At 37.3% G+C, this 20,068-nt stretch overlaps 1 protein-coding gene across 1 annotated transcript in view; it reads left to right on the forward strand.

The window, feature by feature from the left end:
- The window catches only part of ptpn21 (protein tyrosine phosphatase non-receptor type 21), a 56,728-nt gene that overhangs the window by 15,779 nt on the left and 20,881 nt on the right, over nucleotides 1-20,068 (forward strand). Inside the window, exons 4-12 of the mRNA XM_052013617.1 lie at nucleotides 695-864; nucleotides 1,597-1,694; nucleotides 4,473-4,540; nucleotides 4,913-4,983; nucleotides 5,571-5,658; nucleotides 10,669-10,757; nucleotides 13,950-14,037; nucleotides 14,553-14,635; nucleotides 16,312-16,372. Coding sequence (XP_051869577.1) covers nucleotides 695-864; nucleotides 1,597-1,694; nucleotides 4,473-4,540; nucleotides 4,913-4,983; nucleotides 5,571-5,658; nucleotides 10,669-10,757; nucleotides 13,950-14,037; nucleotides 14,553-14,635; nucleotides 16,312-16,372 — 816 coding nt within the window. The remainder of the gene's footprint in view (nucleotides 1-694; nucleotides 865-1,596; nucleotides 1,695-4,472; nucleotides 4,541-4,912; nucleotides 4,984-5,570; nucleotides 5,659-10,668; nucleotides 10,758-13,949; nucleotides 14,038-14,552; nucleotides 14,636-16,311; nucleotides 16,373-20,068) is intronic.

A 20,068-nucleotide genomic window follows, 5' to 3' on the forward strand; every position in this document is an offset into this window, starting at 1 on the left:
GTATGTATTTGTGGAACCTGTAATATGTCCTGGAATTCAGGGTAGGACTTGCTGCTGACTTTGAGGAAAAAAATGCTACTCTTAATGATCTCTCTGGTAGAAAACACAGGAAGAATTTTCCCAGTGAGACCTTGCTCATCTCAAAGGACTGTGGGTCTAAAACAGCTATAATGAGGTAATGAGATGGCCAGAATTAGCCCTAGCCACAAAATGAGTGAAGAAAAAAGCTTGTTGGTTTGTTCTTCCTACTCTGTCCCCTCCATAAAACCTGGATAGAACTGTCAAAACCTTGTTAACATTTGGAACTAGAACAGAAAATGCTAAAAGTACTCAGCAAGTCGGCTCACATCTTTAGGTCTTCTCAACTTTTTATATCTGAATGTTTCTGAGGCATTGAAAAATATTCACGTTTTTGCTTTTTAAATTCTTAAAGCACCTTTACACATTAAAAATAATCTAATTCAACAAGGCAAATAGAGATTTCAAAAGAAAATTAAGACAATTTGGGTTTGCTTTCAAAAATAAATAAACTCTTCCCGAGTCTTTTGCAGCTGTACCCTTTAAAATCAATCAATGAATACTTGCACTTCAGACCTGGCAAGAAGAAAATGTTTTGTGTTTTATTTCACTTCATATAATATGAAATATTTACTTCCAGTTGCATTGCTTGAGTGTTGATATTTCTCTTCCACAGATTAATTACTTCAGTCTTTGGTATTGCAATAAGCAGAATCAATCCCGATGGATAGATCTCGAAAAGCCTATCAAAAAGCAGCTAGATAAATATGCCATTGAACCTACAGTTTACTTTGGTGTTGTATTCTACGTGCCAACTATTATTCAGCTCCAACAGGAGATTACAAGGTATGCCACCTTTAAGGCTCTGCTCTAGATGCTGCTTGAAGAAAGTGCCTCAAAGAAAGTAAACTTGTTTACTCAGAAATTGTCAGACTGAAGTTCAATTGACACTTTAACAATTGATATTGATTATCTCTTGACCTTTATTTAATTATTCAATAGGAAATTCAATGCATTGTTTAGAATATTTGCAGGTTCAAAATTCAAAATGGAATAATTTGTCTGGATATAATTAAACAGTTTTGTTTTCTCTAGAATGTTATATAAAAGTTTTATTAGGATGGTTACAAGGTAGTGATTTCAGCTACATTGTACATTCTGTATTGTGAAGGAAATTATATGGATAAATGAGAGAATAACTTGCAAAGCCATGTTTGTGGGTGAATGGGACTGAGGAGCTGGCGTAGCCTGAACTATTATGCTGTAATATTATATAAAGAATATTTAATTTTGAATGTCATGCTAATGTTACCTATCCATGTTACCAATGCATTTGGAACCAAATCTGCCATAATATTATGCTCTTGAAATTAAGCCTACATCTTGATATTGTTAAAATTACATAAGGCCTAGGTTTACATTCTGTTCTTTTTGAGTTGCATGATCTCAACTGTGTTTAGGATAATTGGCCATAGCATCATTAGGGTAGTGAGAAGAAATGTTTTAACACCTGCTGTAATTGGGAAAAACAATTTTGTGGGAGGTTATTAAGTGAAATATTACAATTTCTTTCTGTAGATACCAGTATTATCTTCAATTGAAGAAAGATATTTTAGAAGGTCGCATACCTTGCACATTAGAACAAGGAATTCAGCTTGCTGGTTTAGCTGTACAAGGTAAGAAAAAGTTAGATGTTTCATTGATTCAGAAGTCATGGCAAGTATTTTTGTGGATAAATGCCCAACCATTCTGGTTTTCTTTTGATATTTTGGCTAAGTAAACGAGAAGGTACATATATGGACAAAGTTTAATGTAGTTAAACTCCTTGCCGTTCCTCCCCATTGACAACATTGTAAGTGGTGTCTTCTTGGAAATTTTGGAAGGAAGCTACACAGTCCCCATCTCTACCAGCCAAAACAAAACACTGTTGACCCCTCTCCTCTGGTAAGCCACTGCCCAACTCCCAGCCCCTTTCCTCTATTTTCGAACATTTTATTGGATTTCAAAAACTTTCTATTTCTTCACCCCTGCCATAACACAAATTAAAGCACAAATAATCATTGCTATGATCTTTACATGGCATTTTATGCTTCCTGCCCTTGATTCTCTACAACTCTTTCCAATGGTTACTCTCACTGTTTCACCTTTACCCACTTGATCATATCCATGGTATCTCTTGATCGTTCATCACCTGACATTTACCCAAGAATGTAACTTTGTTCTTAATTTTTCACAACTGCATTTGGCAATAACATTCTTATAAGGTGAACTTCATTTCTATATTTAAAGTACAGCACTGGGTATCAATCTGTGCACTGAATTCAGACCTTGCAAAGTTGCTTCCAGGCCAATCAATTTCAGAGTTCTACTCATGAACATGATTTTGTCTTAATTGAGAAAATATCCCTCAGATGTGTCAAGCAACAGCCTGACGTAGTTGTACTCACAGAATCATAGCCTGTACATGATGTGCCAGACTCCTCCATCACAGTCCCTGGATGCAACCTGTCCCACTGGCAGGACAGACCTACCAGAGAAGGCTTTGTGGTGGTATTCTGGGAGGAGGATATCGCCGTACTGGGTGTCAACATCAATTTCATGCCCCTTATAGCCTTGTGGCATTAGGTCAAACAAGGAAACCTTTTGGGTTGTCACACACCACTTCTCAGCTGATGAATCCAAATTGAATTTAAAAAAAAATCAAAAACCTGCCAATGCTGGAAATCTAAAACAAAAAAATTAAATGCTGGAAATACTCAGCGGGACATGCCATATCTGTGGGAAGAGAAACGGAGCTAATGTTTCAGGTCGAAGAAAACTTTCCGATTCTGATGAGGGGTCATTGACCTGAAATGTTAAATCTGTTTCTTTCTCCACAGGTGCTGACTGACCTGCTGAGGATATCTTTTGCTTTTGTTTTGGATTTTCAGCATCTTCAGTTGTTTTTCTCTGCTTTTCAGTTTTGATATCTTTTTGGATTTTGGGTATTAGACAATAATTAGGAAAATAGTCTTTCCAGAGACGGTAATTGTTCTGAATGTTACTTGAATAAATAAGGATAGACCTGCAGTCTTAAGTGTTACGTGCACATGATATTTACTCCAGTTTCTCAGAATATTAGGTAGACTGTGTGACATTCTTATTGTTCTGCTGAGTGACTCGTAAAGTTATAATGTGAAAGCTTAAAATGGCAATTTGTCTTGCGTTAAGTATTGCACGGATGAACAAATATATTTTGTTCTCTAATTGATTTGGATCTAACTTATTTTAAATTAGTTTGCATATTTACATACTGTAAATATTGACATCGTACCCATAAATTTGTAAGTTTGAGTGATTTTTTTTGTTGTAAATGAAAATCACTTTATTGCATCTGGGATTCACTCACCTCATATTGACATTCATTTGTGTAGCTAACTCTGCCAGGGACTCAAAGTTTGTTATCTCAACTCATCAAAATTATGGGCAGCACGGTAGTGTAGCGGTTAGCATAACGCTATTACAGCGCCAGTGACCGGGGTTCAATTCCTGCCACTGTTTGTAAGGAGTTTGTATGTTCTCCCTGTGACTGTGTGGGTTTCCTCTGGGTGCTCCAGTTTCCTCCCACATTCCAAAGACGTACAGGTTAGTAGGTTAACATGGGTGTAATTGGGCGGCGCGGGCTCGTTGGGCCGGAAGGGCCTGTTACCATGCTGTATCAATAAAATTTTTAAAAAGTTTTAAAAAATTAATGTATCTGATCCATTTCATGCACACCGAGTCAGTGTAAATATTTGCACAGATTTGAACTGGACTCTTGAATTGAGCTTCTGAATTTCTGTCAATAATTTGTAGTCTGGGAACCACTTAAATAATTGGCTGCACTTTCACTGGCTCAAACATCTCATTCTTAGTTATAATACAATAGATTTCTAAGAAGTTAGATGAGTGTCATTCTTGTAAATTGATTTAAAATAAATACTGATGTTCTGGAAATTTTGGGTCCATTTGTGCATCTGAAACATTTTCACTTGTGCAAAAGTTATCGTGCTGATTTTTTTTTTCTGGTTTCCTGCAACACCTTTTCGCCCTTTCAAAGTTTGCAAAAACCAAAAAGAAGTGCTTAACAGCTTGGCTTATTTTTGAAAGTTTGGCACTATTTAATAAATTACCTGTTCATTTGTCAATCTAAAGTATTACTTCTGTTCTTTTGTTTTCAATAATATAACCATATTTTGTTACGAAGAATTACTTGATTTTAGTTAAACCTTTTTGTTGCTTGCATTAATAGAGCTCTGAGTAAAGTGTAATCCCAGAAGTTTTACAGTTATACCAAGTCTTTGTTCCAATCTTAATATTTTCACTGATTTTTTTTAATGGATTTAACATCCTTGGCTATAAGTACACACTCCCAAGTATCGGGTTTTTGGTGTGTTTTGTTTTCTGTGTAATTTGATTCCTCTGTTTTTCTTCAGCTGATTTTGGAGACTATGACCAGTATGAATCCCAAGATTTCCTGTACAAGTGTGATCTTTTTCCAGTTGTAAGTTCATTTGCTATATACTTGGAGAAACTTTTAAATGAAAATAATGGTTTATTTTAAAGAATAAGTTTAGATATCAGAACAGAAATAGTTTCTCCGTGCACTCTTGACTATCCTTAAGTGTTTGTGTGAGGTTGATGAATATTTCAATGAAAAGAAGATTGAAGTTATTCAAAACAACTATAGCTTTATCACTTAAATCAGTAAAGGGAATACGTAAACTAGAATACGGATATGATTTTTTTTCCACCTTTATCATAATGGAATGAAAGTAAGATAATATGTTACATCAAAAAATACAAGTGGTTATATAGTACAATTTTCTTAATAGATTGTTATTTTGTTTTTTTACCTTGACTCTGCTTCCCAAAGAATTGGATTCAAGATGAGCGAATGCTACAAGATGCAACACAGAAAGTTGCTTCACTATATCAGAAATTCAGGTTAAGTTTTTAAGTATTTTGTATTTATCTTTTCCTCTCATGGACCACTGAAGGTCTCCATAGAATGTTGTGATTATGTACCTGGTCACTAATGCAGCAAGTATACTGAACTCATCTGAAACCAGAGATCTCTTACTGAAAACTGGGGAATAATTGGAATGAAATGAAGTCATTCAAGTTGTATTTGTACACATCAAACAAATGGATTCGGAGCAGCTTTGCTAATGCCTGAGATTAGATCATCAACTGCCTTAGTTACCGTTGTAACAAAAAAAACAGAAAAATAAATTAGTTGGAGTATTATTGTATGAGCACACCACTGAAGTGACATTATTTAAACTTAGGGATACATTATAGGGTTTAACTCTACAATAAGAATGGAAATTGCAAGGGCCAATGAATGAGATGCTAGCAAAAGGAAATAATTGTAAATCAAGTTTAAAAAAAATTATGGAGTGATATGAGCCTTGTGAATTGTTTCCATTATTAATCTGCATTTTACTTCTGAAATTCCACTTACTGATAGTGCACTGAACAAAAGTTTATTAATTCTTTGTGTATTTATTTCTACTCTGCTTTATATTTAGGGGTCTTACTCCCTCTGAGGCAGAATTGCTTTATCTTCAGGAGGTAGTGAAAATGGAAGGCTATGGCCATGAAAACTATACAGCCAAGGTATATGTATATTTTTAAAAAAATGTAAAATTTGCATTTTTAAACCAGGAGCAATATACATATATACGTGTTTATAGCAAGAACATTGCAAGAATATACGGAAGTCTTAACTAATATTTTTAAAGAATCTTGGAATGCATTCCCAAATAGCACCATATAGACTTGGGCACTTCAAAAGTAGCTCGTCATCACCTGCCAATACCATTTGGGAGGGACAATAAATTCTGGATTTTCCAGCAAACACTATCACTACTTCATCTAAATTAATTGAAAATATTTTGTATTAAACATCTGTCTAAATGAAGCAAAGTAGGAACTCTGTGCTTACAAAAGCAGTATGAATGGCTTGGAAATGGATTGCTCCTAATATTGGTGTAGCTAGAAGGAAGGATAATACTTTGTCTTCTCTCCTGCAAATTAACCCTTTTCTATTACTTTGATCCACAGAGTAAATTTACAGTATATACTTGGATTAATTTCACTTTTCATAAACTGGTAATCTCCACTGCATCTGCATGTGCTAATTTGCAAGAGTTAGTACAAGACTAATGATTCATGCCAATTGCTTACTAGGTGTATGGACTGCACCAACTTTCACCCATCTTCTCAGGAGGCAGAAAGATAAGCTGTTAAAATTACTGTGTCTTAAAACTACATATCTAGATTTATTTGGAAAAATTGTACTGAAAATGGACAGCTCTATAATAATTCATACACAAGATCATAAGCTTTAAATTGTCAAAGATTGACACTTCTCGTAATTGATAGCTTTTTAAAACAAAAAGCGCTGGGGATTTGTATGAGCCACTGGCCTGTGGATTTCATTTTGTCTCTTATCATTGAATTCAACAAGATTTTTGAGATTACAAGGGAACCACAAGAATTATTTATGCCCAGTGTTTTCCTTTGCTCACGTAACAGCTACTAAAAGTCCAACCATCATTTGCTTTTTGTCTCTTTTTATGACATTGAAAGTAAATTGGGTAAAACAAGAAATCCAGTTTATTTCAACAAATTTTAAATCAGAAATTGCTTGCAGCTCCCAAAGACATCCTAATTTTATTTCTTTAACTGACAGCATTGACTAGATTTTCTACATGTCAGCACAGCACGGTAGTGTAGCGGTTAGTGTAATGGTGTTACACGCCTGCGGCCTGGGTTCAATTCCGGCCACTGTCTGTAAGGAGTTTGTACATTCTCCCCGAGGCTGCGTGGGTTTCCTCCAGGTGCTCCAGTTTCCTCCCACATTCTGAAGATGTACAGGTTAGGAAGTTGTGGGCATGCTGTGTTGGCGTCGGAAGCATGGCGACACTTGCAGGCTGCCCCCAGAACACTCTACGCAAAAGATGCATTTCACTGTGTGTTTTGATGTACATGTGACTAATAAAGAAATCTCATCTTATCAAAACAAATCATAACGGCTTTGGAATATGAACATAAAATAGTACAGCACAGGAATGAGCCCTTCTGCTCACGATGTTGTGCCGAACTCATTAAGCTAGTAATTTAAATGCCTCACTAAACTAATGCCTTCTGCCTACACAACGTCTATATCCCTCTGCATATTCATGTGCCTACCTAAGAGCCTCTTGGACACCTATTTAATATTTGCCTGCACCACTACCCTTGCCAGTGCATCTCCTTTGAACTTGACCCTCTCACCTTAAATGAATGCCTTCTAGTATTTGACATTTTGATCCTGGGAAAAAGTTACCGGCTGTCTACTGTCTATTTATCTCATAACCTTAAACCTTCATCAGACCCCTCAGCGTCTGCTGCTCCAGAGAAAACAACCCAAGTTTGTCCAGACTCTCCTTATAGCACGTGCCCTCTAATCCAGGTAGCATCTTGGTAAGCCTCTTCTGCACCTTCTCCAAAGCCTCCACATCCTTCCTAGAATTGGGTAACCAGAATTGAATGCAATACTCCAAATTTGACCTAACTAGAGTTTTACAAAGCTGCAACATAACTTCCTGACTCTTGAACTCAATTATTTTATATAGGCAAGCATGCCATATGCCTTTTATTTAATCGCCCAATCAATCTGTGTATCCACTTTCAGGAAGCTGTGGACTTGGACCCCAAGATCCCTTTGTACATTAAGGGTCTTGCCATTAACTGTGTACAGTCCCTTCACAGTAAATTTCCCAAAGTGCAACACTTCACAGTTGGCCAGATTAAACTCCATCTGCCATTTCTCTGCCGATATCTGCAATTGATCTATATCCTGCTGTATCCTTTGGTAATCTTCTACATTATCCACAACAAACCAATTTTTGTATCGTCTGCAAACTTGTTAACCCATATTTATTATAACAAACAGCATAGGTCCCAGTAGGGATCCCTGCGGAACACCACTGGTCACAGACCTCCAGCCAGAATAAGTCCTATTGACCACTACCGTCTATCTTCTATGGGCAAACCAATTCTGAATCCAAACGGCCAGTTAGAGTGTTAGAGCAATACAGCACTGATACAGGCCCTTCGGCCCAAACAGTCCATGGTGACCATGATGTCCACCCAGCTAGTCCCAATTTCCTGTGTTCAGCCCATGTCCCCCTAAGCCCCACCCCTTCATGTACCTATCCAAGTGCTTCTTAAATGACACTATTGTACCTGCCTCAACCACTTACTCTGGTAGTTCATTCTAAATGCTCACCATACTCTGCATGAAAATGTTGCCCCTGAGGTCCCTTTTAAATCTTTCTCCTCTCACCCTAAACCTATGCCCCTGGTTTTGGATTCCCCTACCCTGGGGCAAAGACTATTACTGTCCACCTTATCTATGCCTCTCATAATCTTAAACATTTTTGTAAGGTCACCCTTCATTCTCCTACATTCCAAGGAATAAAGACCTATCCTGGCCAACCTCTCCTTACAACTCAGGCCCTCTAGGCCTGGCAACATCCTTGTAAATGTTTTTTGCACTCTTTCCAGTTTAACCACATCATTCGTATAACAAGGTGACGAAAACTGTACACAGCACTCCAAGTGTGGCCTCACCAACGACTTACACAACTGCAACATAATATCCCAACTCCGATACTCAATGCCCTGACTGATGAGGGCGAGTGTGCTAAACTTCTTTCACCACCTCAATGACCTATGCACTTGTTCTCCTGGGTCCCCCTGTTCCATTCCACTCCCTAGTGCCCGACCATTCATAGTACAATTCCTTTGCTGGTTTGACTTCCCAAAATGCATCACCTCACACTTTTTGAAAAAGAAAAAAGGTTAAGGTGAAAGAGCAAGGGAATAGGACTAATTCAAAAACTCTTGCATAAGAACTCTCAAAGAACTGGCACAGAACTGATGGGCTAAAAGTGTGCTTTGATTCTCACCTCTACTTGTTTGAAGACCTGGAATGAGAAAATGTTTGATATTATAAACAGTCAATTAGATATTTAGAGTATAATTGGGGCAACTAGTAATTAAATAAAAACAATTGTCGAAAACTCTATTTTTGCTCAACAGCAATTTACATGAATTATTTGTTAGAAGCATCATTAACACAGCAATATCTCCAAAAAGCATTTCTTGAAGAGGTCTGAACTCTGAGCAACAGCTGAGTGTTTGAGAAGCTGATGAGCAATTGGACTAAATAATTTTAATTCGATCTAAAAGGGTTAACGTGCAGTTAAAAGATATCATTAAACATTGAAAATTGAGTGAGACACGTGAAAATAGCTCAAAGAGCCATTTTGAATAAAGATAAAATGGTCAAAGTGCTTACTTGTAAATATCTTAGCTTTCAGACAATTGCAATGTTAAGTTTGGTTCTAACTAATAGAATGATTTCTACTCAGTGAGCTGCCAGGGGGCCTTAACTGAACTGTGAGAAGCCAAAAGCATTGCATTCAGTTCACCATGGATCCCATGTGTCTTTATCTTCGAGATCAGCCTCACATGAGGGACCTTTTCAAATGCCTTCCTAAGATCCATGTAGACGACATCCACAGCTCTATCTTCATCAATCACCTTTGTCACCTCCTCAGAAAAGCTTAATCAAGTTAGTAAGACACAACTTGTCCTGCACAAAGCTAGGCTGACTGTCCCTAATTAGGCCATAGTTTTCCAATGGTCATAACTCCTATTCCTAAGATCCTCTCCAGTAACTTCCCTACCACTAATGTGAGACTCACCAGTCTGTATTTTCCAGGATTATCCCTATTTTCCTTGAATAATAGAACAACATTAGCTACTCGCCAGTCCTCTGGGACCTCACCTATGGCTAGAGAGGACATGAAGATCTTGGTCAAGGCTCCAGAAATCTCATCTCATCTCTTGCCTCTCATAAACTGGAGTATATCCCATCTGTCCCTGGGCACTCATCCACCTTAATGTTAAGATACCCAACTCTACCTCCTCCTTTATCTCAAAATGCCCTAACATGTTAGCATGATCCACACTGATCTCCCTATCCTCCACGGCTGCCTTCTTAGTAAATACTGATGCAAAGTACTCATTTAGGACCTCTCCCACATCCTCTGCCTCCAAGCACATGTTCCCTCCTTTATCCTTGAGTGGTCCTACTCTCTCTCTGGTGATCCTCTTGCTCTTGATGTATATATAGAATGTCTTAGGATTCTTTTTTAATCCTACTTGCTAAGGATTTTTCATGGTCCCTCCTGGCTCTCCTAATTCCCCTCTTGAGTTCTTTTCTAGCTTCTATATAGTCCTCAAGGGCTCTGTTTGACTTTAGCTTCCCAAATCTTACATGTGCTTCCTTTTTCTTGACTAAATTCATCACCTCTCTCAACATCCAAGGTTCCCTTCCCTTATTGAAGAGGACTTGATAAACCAAAATGTTAAACTAAGGAATGAATTTATAGTGTATAAATGGAAATGAGCAAGGAATCTACTTCTTGTCACAAAATACCCAGTTGGAAGACTATCATTTTATTCCTTTCCCCACATTGCTGATAGGGTTGTGCTTTAATCACGTGAAATGTAAATGGTACGTCTCTGTCATGTATTCTTCTGATTTCTCCCTTTTTTTAATGTTTGTAGGACAGCCAAGGAAATGATCTATTAATAGGCACATGTTTGGAAGGCATCTTCATGAAGCACAAAAATGGCAGACTTCCCTCTGTTTTCAAGTAAGGCTTACCACAGTGCATAGTAGGATTTATTGACAAATTTGCTACATCAAGCTATCAAATTAAAATAAAACTCAATACTTGGTTTGAGTGGCATTTCTTAATTGGGTTAATGCTAAAATTATTGACTGCAAATTTACCAACAAATCTGCTAATTTAAAGTGTGGCTGTACTTGATTCTAGCAGAACATTTGTATTACCATCTGAACTACTATTTTAGGATGTGCAGTTCTTCAGTGTTCCAGAAGCTGCTGATTTGGCAGCCTTGTGCATTAGGTAAAGTTCGCATTTACAACCAAGGTACTAGCAACAGACTTCTTGTGGTGCATTGTACCTAGATGTTTCTTGAAAATCCAATTTGAAAGGGAATCCTCATACCCTTGGAGAATAAAATGTAGTAGGCTATTTTAAATAAGAACTGTTGTTAATGTGTCAATGGAACTTGATTTCCACAAGTTAGTCCAATAACTTCCAAGTGTAGATTTAGGCAGCTGCAGGGAGTACTCAGGTTGGAGTAATTAATTGTGGACTGGTTAAATTTAAAGGGTCGCAATAAAAGGAATGAGCAGAAGGTTCTGGTATCCTTTTTAGAAAGTTTCAGAAGCATCTCTTCCAGTATGTGCTTTCTCCTGAAGAGAGAGAGGCTGATGCAGAAATGTAAAATTAAGTTTTTATGTGCACGTGAGGCCATTTAATAAATGTAGGACTATTCCAGTAATCTGATTGTGGAAGTAGAGCTGCAAAAAATGACAAGTACTAGACAAACAAATGTCAATGGTTATTATATGGCTCTCAAAGGCATTTGTAAAGCTTTTCTTTAGCTGTTTGCTTAAAATTGATACATAAAATTGAGGGCAAGTTATTGATGTAATTAAGGCCATTGACTAAGCAGAAGGTGACAAAGAATAGAGATAATAGGAAAGTAAATGACACAATGTGACTTGTGGCATCCCATGCTCACTATATTAATAATTAAATTGCAAGATAGGATTTACTGAAGACAAAATTGTGAGGGAAAAGGTGTGGCAAATGAGGTTATCCACTTTGGACCTAAAAAGGATAGATCAGAATACTTTTGAAAACTACGAAAATAACAGAGGTCTGTCCATATTGAAATGCAATGGGTGGATACAACAAAAATTACAATGACAATGATTTGTATTCAGAAGTAGCATAGCGGTTAGCGCGATGCTACTACAGCGCCAGCGATCGGGGTTCGATTCCCGTCACTGTCTGTAAGGAGTTTGTACGTTCTTCCGTGACTGCGTGGGTTTCCTCCAGGTGCTCCAGTTTCCTCCCACATTCGAAAGACGTACGGGTAGGTTAATTTGGGGGTTTGAAATGGGCGGCGTGGACTCGTTGGGCCGAAAGGGCCTGTTACCACGCTGTAAATAAAATTAATTAATTAAATAAATAAATAAATTTAAAGATAAGAGAGAGAAGTTGTGCTAAAGTTGTAAAACACCACATGGGAGTACTTTTTTGTTTCTGGGCAACATGCTTATAGGGAGGATATACTGGTTGTGATGGTGGTGCAGTTTACAAGAAGGATTCCAATGGACCAGTGCACCTTTTATATCCTTTACAAAGTACTCTGCTCTGATCTTTAAGTGCCTGTAGCCTTCTGGCAAAAAGACTGACTTGGAATCTGGATACTACAAGGTAGTCATAGAACCCTTCTGATGCAGACTGAACTCCTTGATATCTCTCTAGTCTTCCTCCTAAAACATCCCTTTGGTAAACCCTTTATTACTAATATGAAACCAGAAGGTAAAAAAGTTGACTGTAGTAATCATAATTACCTACAAAAACCCATGAACATTTGAAAATAAAGCAAAAAGTCCTTAATTATTTAATCATCATTTGATATTCCCTTTAATGACATTGAATTTTTACCTCCTGTTAACATTCTGCAATCATGGGCACTCAAGTATTTGGTGCAATGAAACCCTTGTGCAATTTGAATATTGGCATAATGTTCCTGGTATGGATTTGATGGGCTGAATGACCTTCTTGCTTTACCCATTCTCAGTTTCTGTGGTGAATCTAAACTGAAGACTTTCCAGGGTTGATAGCTCCTTTCAAAGTTCATCATTTGAGATCAATACTAAGATCATTTCTGATCGAGGTTCTGTGCTTTGTGTTCCAATTTGTTTGAGATAAAATGCTAATACCTTGTTGTCCTTTATTATTTTCTTCTTTATGTATTAGTGAAGTCTACTGATTTGTGTACATGGATGTAGACACCTAAATCCTTTTGCACCTCTACGTGGTAACAGTAAAGATTTTGTTAAACTAATAACCTAGAGGCCTTGTCTAATCTGGAGGTGCATCTTCAAATCCTGCCATGGCAGTGAGGTAACTTACATTCAGTTAATAGGAATAAAACATATGTTACCCTTAATGACAACTATTATACCAATAGGTTGTTTTGATGAAGGGTATTTCACCTGAAATGTTAACTTTGTTTCTCTTTCCACAGATGCTGCCTGACCTGAGTGTGTCCTACATTTTCTGTTTTTATTTCAGGAGCCCTGAAGGAGTTGGCTGCCAGTCTTTATCATTTTGCAGGTAGTGAGGGGAAAAACACTACTTGATTTTCTCCTCATCAGCCTCCTTGTCTGTATCTGTCTGTCTATGATGGAGTGACTACCACATGGGCTTTATAGAAATGAAGTTGCGACTGGAGATTGAGAACACGTTTCTTCATGTTGTGTAGCACTGATAATAGGCATTGATTTTTAACATATGAAAACTGGACATCTGAGGCATTGTTGGTCCACAAGCAACATATTGCAGATGCTGGAAATCTAAAATAAAAGTTGAAGATGTCAGAAATACTTGAGTCAGGAAGCTTCATAACTGCTGTTGGTTTTCAACAACGGCAGAATTGTATTCTGGCATGATCTTCGACCTCACGGCCAACATATCCCCTCAGCTGTGCTTCAGTGAGTCATGTAGAAGAGCTTCCCAGGAGCATCACTGGATTGACCTAAAACTGAGATGCCTGCCCCATTCACCACTACACTAAGCAGTCACTTGTTTTGCAGTCAGCATACTCTGGCAGCACTGTACACCATCTATAAAATGGCAGTTGCAGAAAAAGAATTGCAAATTTATCCAGAAGTTTATTATAAATTCTTTCAGATGTGGTAGAAATTGCTGCATAAGGAAATTATCTTTCTTTTTTAGATGGAATGACATATCCAATATGTCTCACAACAAGTCCTCCTTTGCATTAGAATTGGTAAACAAAGAAGAGACCATCCAGTTCCAAACTGTGAGTGTTCTGAAACTATTCAGTTGATGTGAATATGCTATTACATAGCAGATAATTATACTGACCCATCTCCTTTTCTTATGCCTGAAGGTAGTTCATGCTGAGTTGTGGTCCAATGTTGTATGTTTGTATGTTTCATTTCTATTAATCTCGTTTAAGAAGCAAGCTAACTATTTTCAGATATACCTTTTTAATGTTATTTAGGGCTGTCAATTAATTTGTTACTAGGATTAACTTTAAAGGCATATTAATTTTTGACATGCAAATCAAAATAAATTGACTCTGGCTGCCTGGACTCACCACTAATCATTGTGCAGGATGAACTTACTTTGTGAGGATGCTCTGGTGAGAACTTGGATCAGGAAGCTTTACTGTATAAAACTATTTGTGCATATGTACTCTTAATTATATTCACACAAGTTATGTTTAATTTACTTTGCTTAAATATGCAGTTTTCTGTGATGACTTAAAAATAGCTTAAAAAGCTGTTATTGTTTTAAATTCTATTTCTACAGGAAGATATGGAGACATCTAAATATGTTTGGCGAATGTGTGCTGCACGACGCAAGTTTTACAGTCTGAATAAAAACTGTAACTTGTAAGTATGGTATCTATTGAATTGGGATTGCGTTCCTTTTTGGTGGTGTAATTTGTAATGAAGCACATGAAAATGAAAACAAAATAGTTCTAAGGAATTTGTTTTTCCCTACTTTTAGAGACTTGTGCACAAATTAGGAAGCTTTTGCTTTTCCCTTTTCCTTTCACTTTCTGCCCTTTTCTCTCTAACATAGGGTGATCCAGCTTATTTTTACTTGACCTGTCATTTTTTGGAAAGGTTTGTTATTTCTATGAGATGAGTTTTTTTTTTCTGTAGAATTTCTACTTGTTAATGTAAAGTCTGGTTTGTTTGATTATAAATCTATTTATCAAGCTCTTAAAATAAGGAGGGGGAGAAAAGCTGAATAATTTACTATTTTGATACAAGAGCACTGAATGCTGGAAAGATTGAGCTTAGCTCAAGTTCTAATGAATGGTCTTTAACCTGAAATGTTGCCCAAGCTGCTGAGAGTTTCTAGAATTTTCTGTTTTATTTCACATTTCCAACATTTATAATTTTTTTTATATGTCTCAGTTTGATAGTCTTGTAAACATTAAAGGAAATAGTGTTTAGAAGTCTTAATTTGATCTTGCACTTTTCCCCTTCTTTCCTGAAGATGTTAATTCTTTGACCTTGCCTGTAAAGCTGCCCAGATTTCACAGATATTGATAAATATAAACAAACTTGTAAGACTCATGTTGTGTCCCAATTGTTTATTTGCATTGTTTATTTACCATGAGGCATGGCAATGGGGAATTGAAGCTATAGCTTCTCTCTAAGACTGTGCACTGTGGTCATTTTGAATACCCTTTCACACTTCCAGCTGTGATTAGTTAATATGACACAGAATGGGGATTGAAATCAATATCTTTGTTATTTGTGTGCATTTTGGAATAAAGGTCAGCATTCCATTAGTCAGTTTGATTACGTTTTGTACCAGTTTACCGATAGCACAGCAGATATTAATTTGTATACAGGGACGCATCGAAGAGGGTGCAATATATACAAGAACGATACAGGGATGAGATTATGCCTGTCAAAAGGATGGGCAGTTTGGGCCTTTATTCACTGATCTGAGGTCTTGAAATTCACTTACTTTTTTTATTATGAGCTCCAATTGCTTATTTTAAGTAACTTTTATCAGGTAGGTGCACGGATATTACTGTCCTGTTAAGCCCATTTCATTCTTTTAAATTTGCAACAACAGCATTAGGTTGCTTTTCTAAACTAATTTTATATTGCCATAATTATTGCTGTCATTGCCCTTTTCTCCTGTGATTTTTCTCTTTGCCTTTTTCCCAAGCTCTGGTTTCTTTTTCTGATTTGCATCCGTTTTAGCTCCAGTTTACATCTTGTATCTGAATATTTAATGGCTGTACAGTGTTCTAAGATTTATTTGAAGCAAATAGTTTGGTTTTAAATTTTGATTAAGAATATAAGCATATTCTAACATTGGGCAATTGAGTATGTTGAAAGTTGTGAGTGAAAACTCAAAGGCTATTTAGTTTAGCAGCATTCCAATATGCATAGTTACGTTATCTTTCTCCCTCAATATTTTATCTGTTCTCATTATTCTTGTGTTTAAAATATCTACTAAATATCATGAAAAGTACAAGTTTAATATCTTTCATTTTAGTGGGGAGAATGATCTGCCGTCATTTGCTTTTCAATTTCAGACAAGCTCAGGCTGCTTCAGTGAGTCCAGTCCGAAGGAGCACATTGTCAAGAATGTCTTTGGTATGTGAGATGAAGACTTATAAATTGCATTCTCTCATAACATGACTTTTTTAAAACTATAAAAGGCCGCATCTTGTACCACCACCAAATAACTACTCTGAAATTTCATTTTAAAAAGGATTCTTACTATTTTGTTAATGTTGTGTGCTACCATAACATGTGGATCTCCTTTTAATCAAAACAGAAAATGCTGGAAATGCTTGTCAGATCAAGCTGTGTCTTTGGAAAGAGGAAAGGAAAGAGTTAATGTCTTGGGCAGAGATCCTTTGACAAAACTGGGAAGAGAGAAGAGTTAATTTTCAGTTGTGAAGAAGGTGAGGAAGGGAATGGAAGAAAAAAAGCAATATTTCTGATAGGGTGGAACTAAGTGGGTTAATGTGGCAGTCAGGCAATATGCCTGCTTCACTATGTTGTTTGTTCCTAATAGTAGTGTTGTGGAACATGCCGACTAGGTCAAACTATACTAATGGAGAGGGAAAAACACTAAGCCAAAATGAATGATTTGCCAGCTGACTGGCAAAAATTGTTGGTTCTGATATAAGAACTTGAGAATTGATTATGGAGTCAGAAGGCTGCAACGTGCCTAGATGGAAGGTGAGGTGTGGGAGTGGGATTGAGAATTACATTGATAAGCAAATGGAAGCTCAGGGTCACTCATGCAGACTAATTGCAGGTCCTCCACAAAGCAATCACTCAATCTAAATTTAGAAAGTGCAGTAAAATGGGGAATAGTTGGTGGACATGTAAGAGCAGACTGTAGAGTTGAGAAGGGAGCAGTTCCTTCAAAATGCTGAAAGGAGGGAGGGAAATGTGTCTATTGGTGGAATCCTCTTGGAGCTGGCAGAAACTGCAAAGGATGATTGATTGAATGAAAAGGCTGGAGTGGAAGGCAAGGACCAGGGGAACTCTGTTCTTGCTATGTCCAGGAGAATAGTGAGAGCATAAGTGTGGCAAGTAGATGAGATATGGTCAAAAGCTCCCTTGGCTATGATAGAGGGGAAGTCACAGTTCAGCAAGAAGCTAGGTAGGCATTTCAGAGGCTATGAAAATTGGGAGAAAAACAAATGGGAATGTTGGGAATTGAGGCCTAATGCAACCTTGAGCAACAGTGCCCAATCTTCTGTCTGGGTACATTGTAACTTTACCGATTCAATAGTGAATTCCTCAACTTAAGGTAACTTGCTCTTCCTGTCTATGTCAGAACTGAACATTTCTACCAGACATCCATGTGTTATTTCTGGCTCAGTTTTTCTCTCTCTATTGGTATAGTCTGGCCTGCTGGGTGTGTCGAACAGCCCTGCTATTAGCAACACATAACGTAAAGTGGCATAATGTGCTTCTAACTGCTATGTGAACTCCTTTCGTCTCGTCCTAACAGGGATCTTTCTTTTGTTCTCCCCATCCCTCTCCCGCCATCTCTGCAACTGAAAACTAACTTGATATCCCCATTTCTGACAAGAGGTCTCTAACCTGAATCATTACCTCTGTTTCTCTTTCTACAGATTCTCCCTGACTTTCTGACAACTACCAGCATTCTGTTTTTGTTCTCAGATTTCAGCATTTGCAGTTTTTTGTTCATTTATTGTGGATCTCCTTTCCATGGTTCACTTAGTACTTCATATTACAGGCAGTCCCCAGGTTACAATAGGCTTCCATTCCTGAGCAATGTTTGTAACGCAAACTCTTCATAAATCAGAAATGAACAAAAACAGTGTGTGGGGGAGGATGACAGAAAGTGCTGTGAGGGGAGAGCGAGCAGGTGCGGGAAGAGCAGCCGCTAGTGAGTGAGTCTGCTTAGTGTTCCCAGCTCTGCTTGGCTTGACCCAGTCCCCAATTGTTACAGCTGAGGACGGGGTGGGGGAGAGAAGGCACACAGAAGTGCTCTCCTTCCCACTCAGCAGAAGATGCCTGCAGCAGCTGATTAAATTCTTCCCCATCCATCCTGCCAGTCTCCCAAGTGGTTGTTTGTTTGTATGGGCAGTCAGTAAGTCAGATGTTCATGTCTGAGGAGGACCTGTATGTAAGCTGCAATTTCTTATACTGAATAACCTTTATCAGATGGGTGCATGGATGTTACTGACCAATTAAGCATGTCTTATTAATTTGAAGCATCAACACTTGGTTGCTTTTCTGAAGTCACGTTTTCCTTATCTACTCACATAACACTTTATTGCTCTTTCCCCGTATCTATTGTATTGTTATAACCCCCTATTCCCCTTTCCCTTGTACACTTATCGAGCCTTTTATTGAATGCATCTTTAGTATTTTCCATCATCACTTCTTGTAGCAAGTTCTAGATTCTCACCAGTTCATCTATAAATATAGTTCTTCTGAGTTCCTTTTTTAATTTCTTGGAGATTATCTCACATTGATCGACTGTTGCTTTGCTTCTCCACAAGGAGAAAATGTTAAGACTTTCCTGTCAAAGACATTTTGTATAACCTCAAAGACTTCTACTGGTGAATAAAGGCCCAAACGTTGTCCTCTTGTTAGGCATAACCTCACATTTTTTATCTTTTTAAATATTTTTGCACACTCTTCAAAGCTGTTTTCCATTTTGATTGATGGTGAAAAGAAATGTGCACACTATAAATAAGGTTCCATGCAAGTTTAGCATAACTTCTCTGTTTCAGTTCTAATCTGAGATGTAAACCTCAGTGCCTAATTTGTTTTATTTTTGGCCTTATTAACCTGTGCCACTATTTTTAGTGACTTGTATATTTATGTTTCCTCAGCCCTTTAAGATTGTAAGAACAAAAATAAGCTATTCTTTTAAACCTATGATGCCATTCACTGAAATTGTGGTTGATTTTTTTTTTAACCCAATTCTAGGCAACCTGCCTTTCCATGTATTCCTGAATAACTTATGTTTTCTATTTGGGCTTTTATTATCCCAAGTAATATAACCTTTACTTCCCTTATCAAAATGCAATTTGTCAAACGTTCGTGTGAAGATGCATTTGTAAATTAAATGCTCATTTTAAATTATGCAGTTTGTAATTTCCAGTGTTGACTTTTACCCCCAACCATCTGGTTTGATGTCATCTGTAAAATTAGATATCAGGTGTCTTGATTCCAAAGTCTAAATTGTGAATAATGATGGACATTTTTAGGACCTTTCTTTCAATCTTCCATTTTGAATAGCTACATTATCCCCTTAATATTTAGTTTCTATCCTGCAGTTAGCTGGTTTTCCACTGTCACTTAAACCCTGACCTTGTATGCTCTAGCTTTATCCATTAGTCTATTAGGTGTTTTGGAAATCTAGATAAATTGTAACCCTACACTATCCTTACTTGTTCTCCATACTTTTTCCAAAGAAAAATCTTTGTGGTTAGTAAAGCAAAATATTTCCTTTCTGAAATTTGTTAGTGATACTTTCAGCTGTTTTTATGAGCCATCTTTTTATGCACTCTTCTATTGAATAATTTTTGTTTTGAATCATTTTGGAATGTTTTTCTAGTACTTAAAAAACACCATTAAAATTGCATACTGAAACAGGCCATTTAGCTCGGTGGCTATCCCTCAAATGTCCTTTTTCAATTTCTTCTTGCTAACAAACCTTGGACAGTCTCAAAACTCTAAAGAAGTTCCATTTGCCCTCTGTTCAAAATCAGTAACCCCTTGTTTGGGTCTATGATCCCACCATCGTTTGAACCGCTTTATAGTGTGGGTGCCAAAGGTCATTTATTATAA

Source organism: Pristis pectinata, chromosome 1, assembly GCF_009764475.1.
Source record: "Pristis pectinata isolate sPriPec2 chromosome 1, sPriPec2.1.pri, whole genome shotgun sequence".
NCBI classification, from domain to species: Eukaryota; Metazoa; Chordata; class Chondrichthyes; order Rhinopristiformes; family Pristidae; genus Pristis; species Pristis pectinata.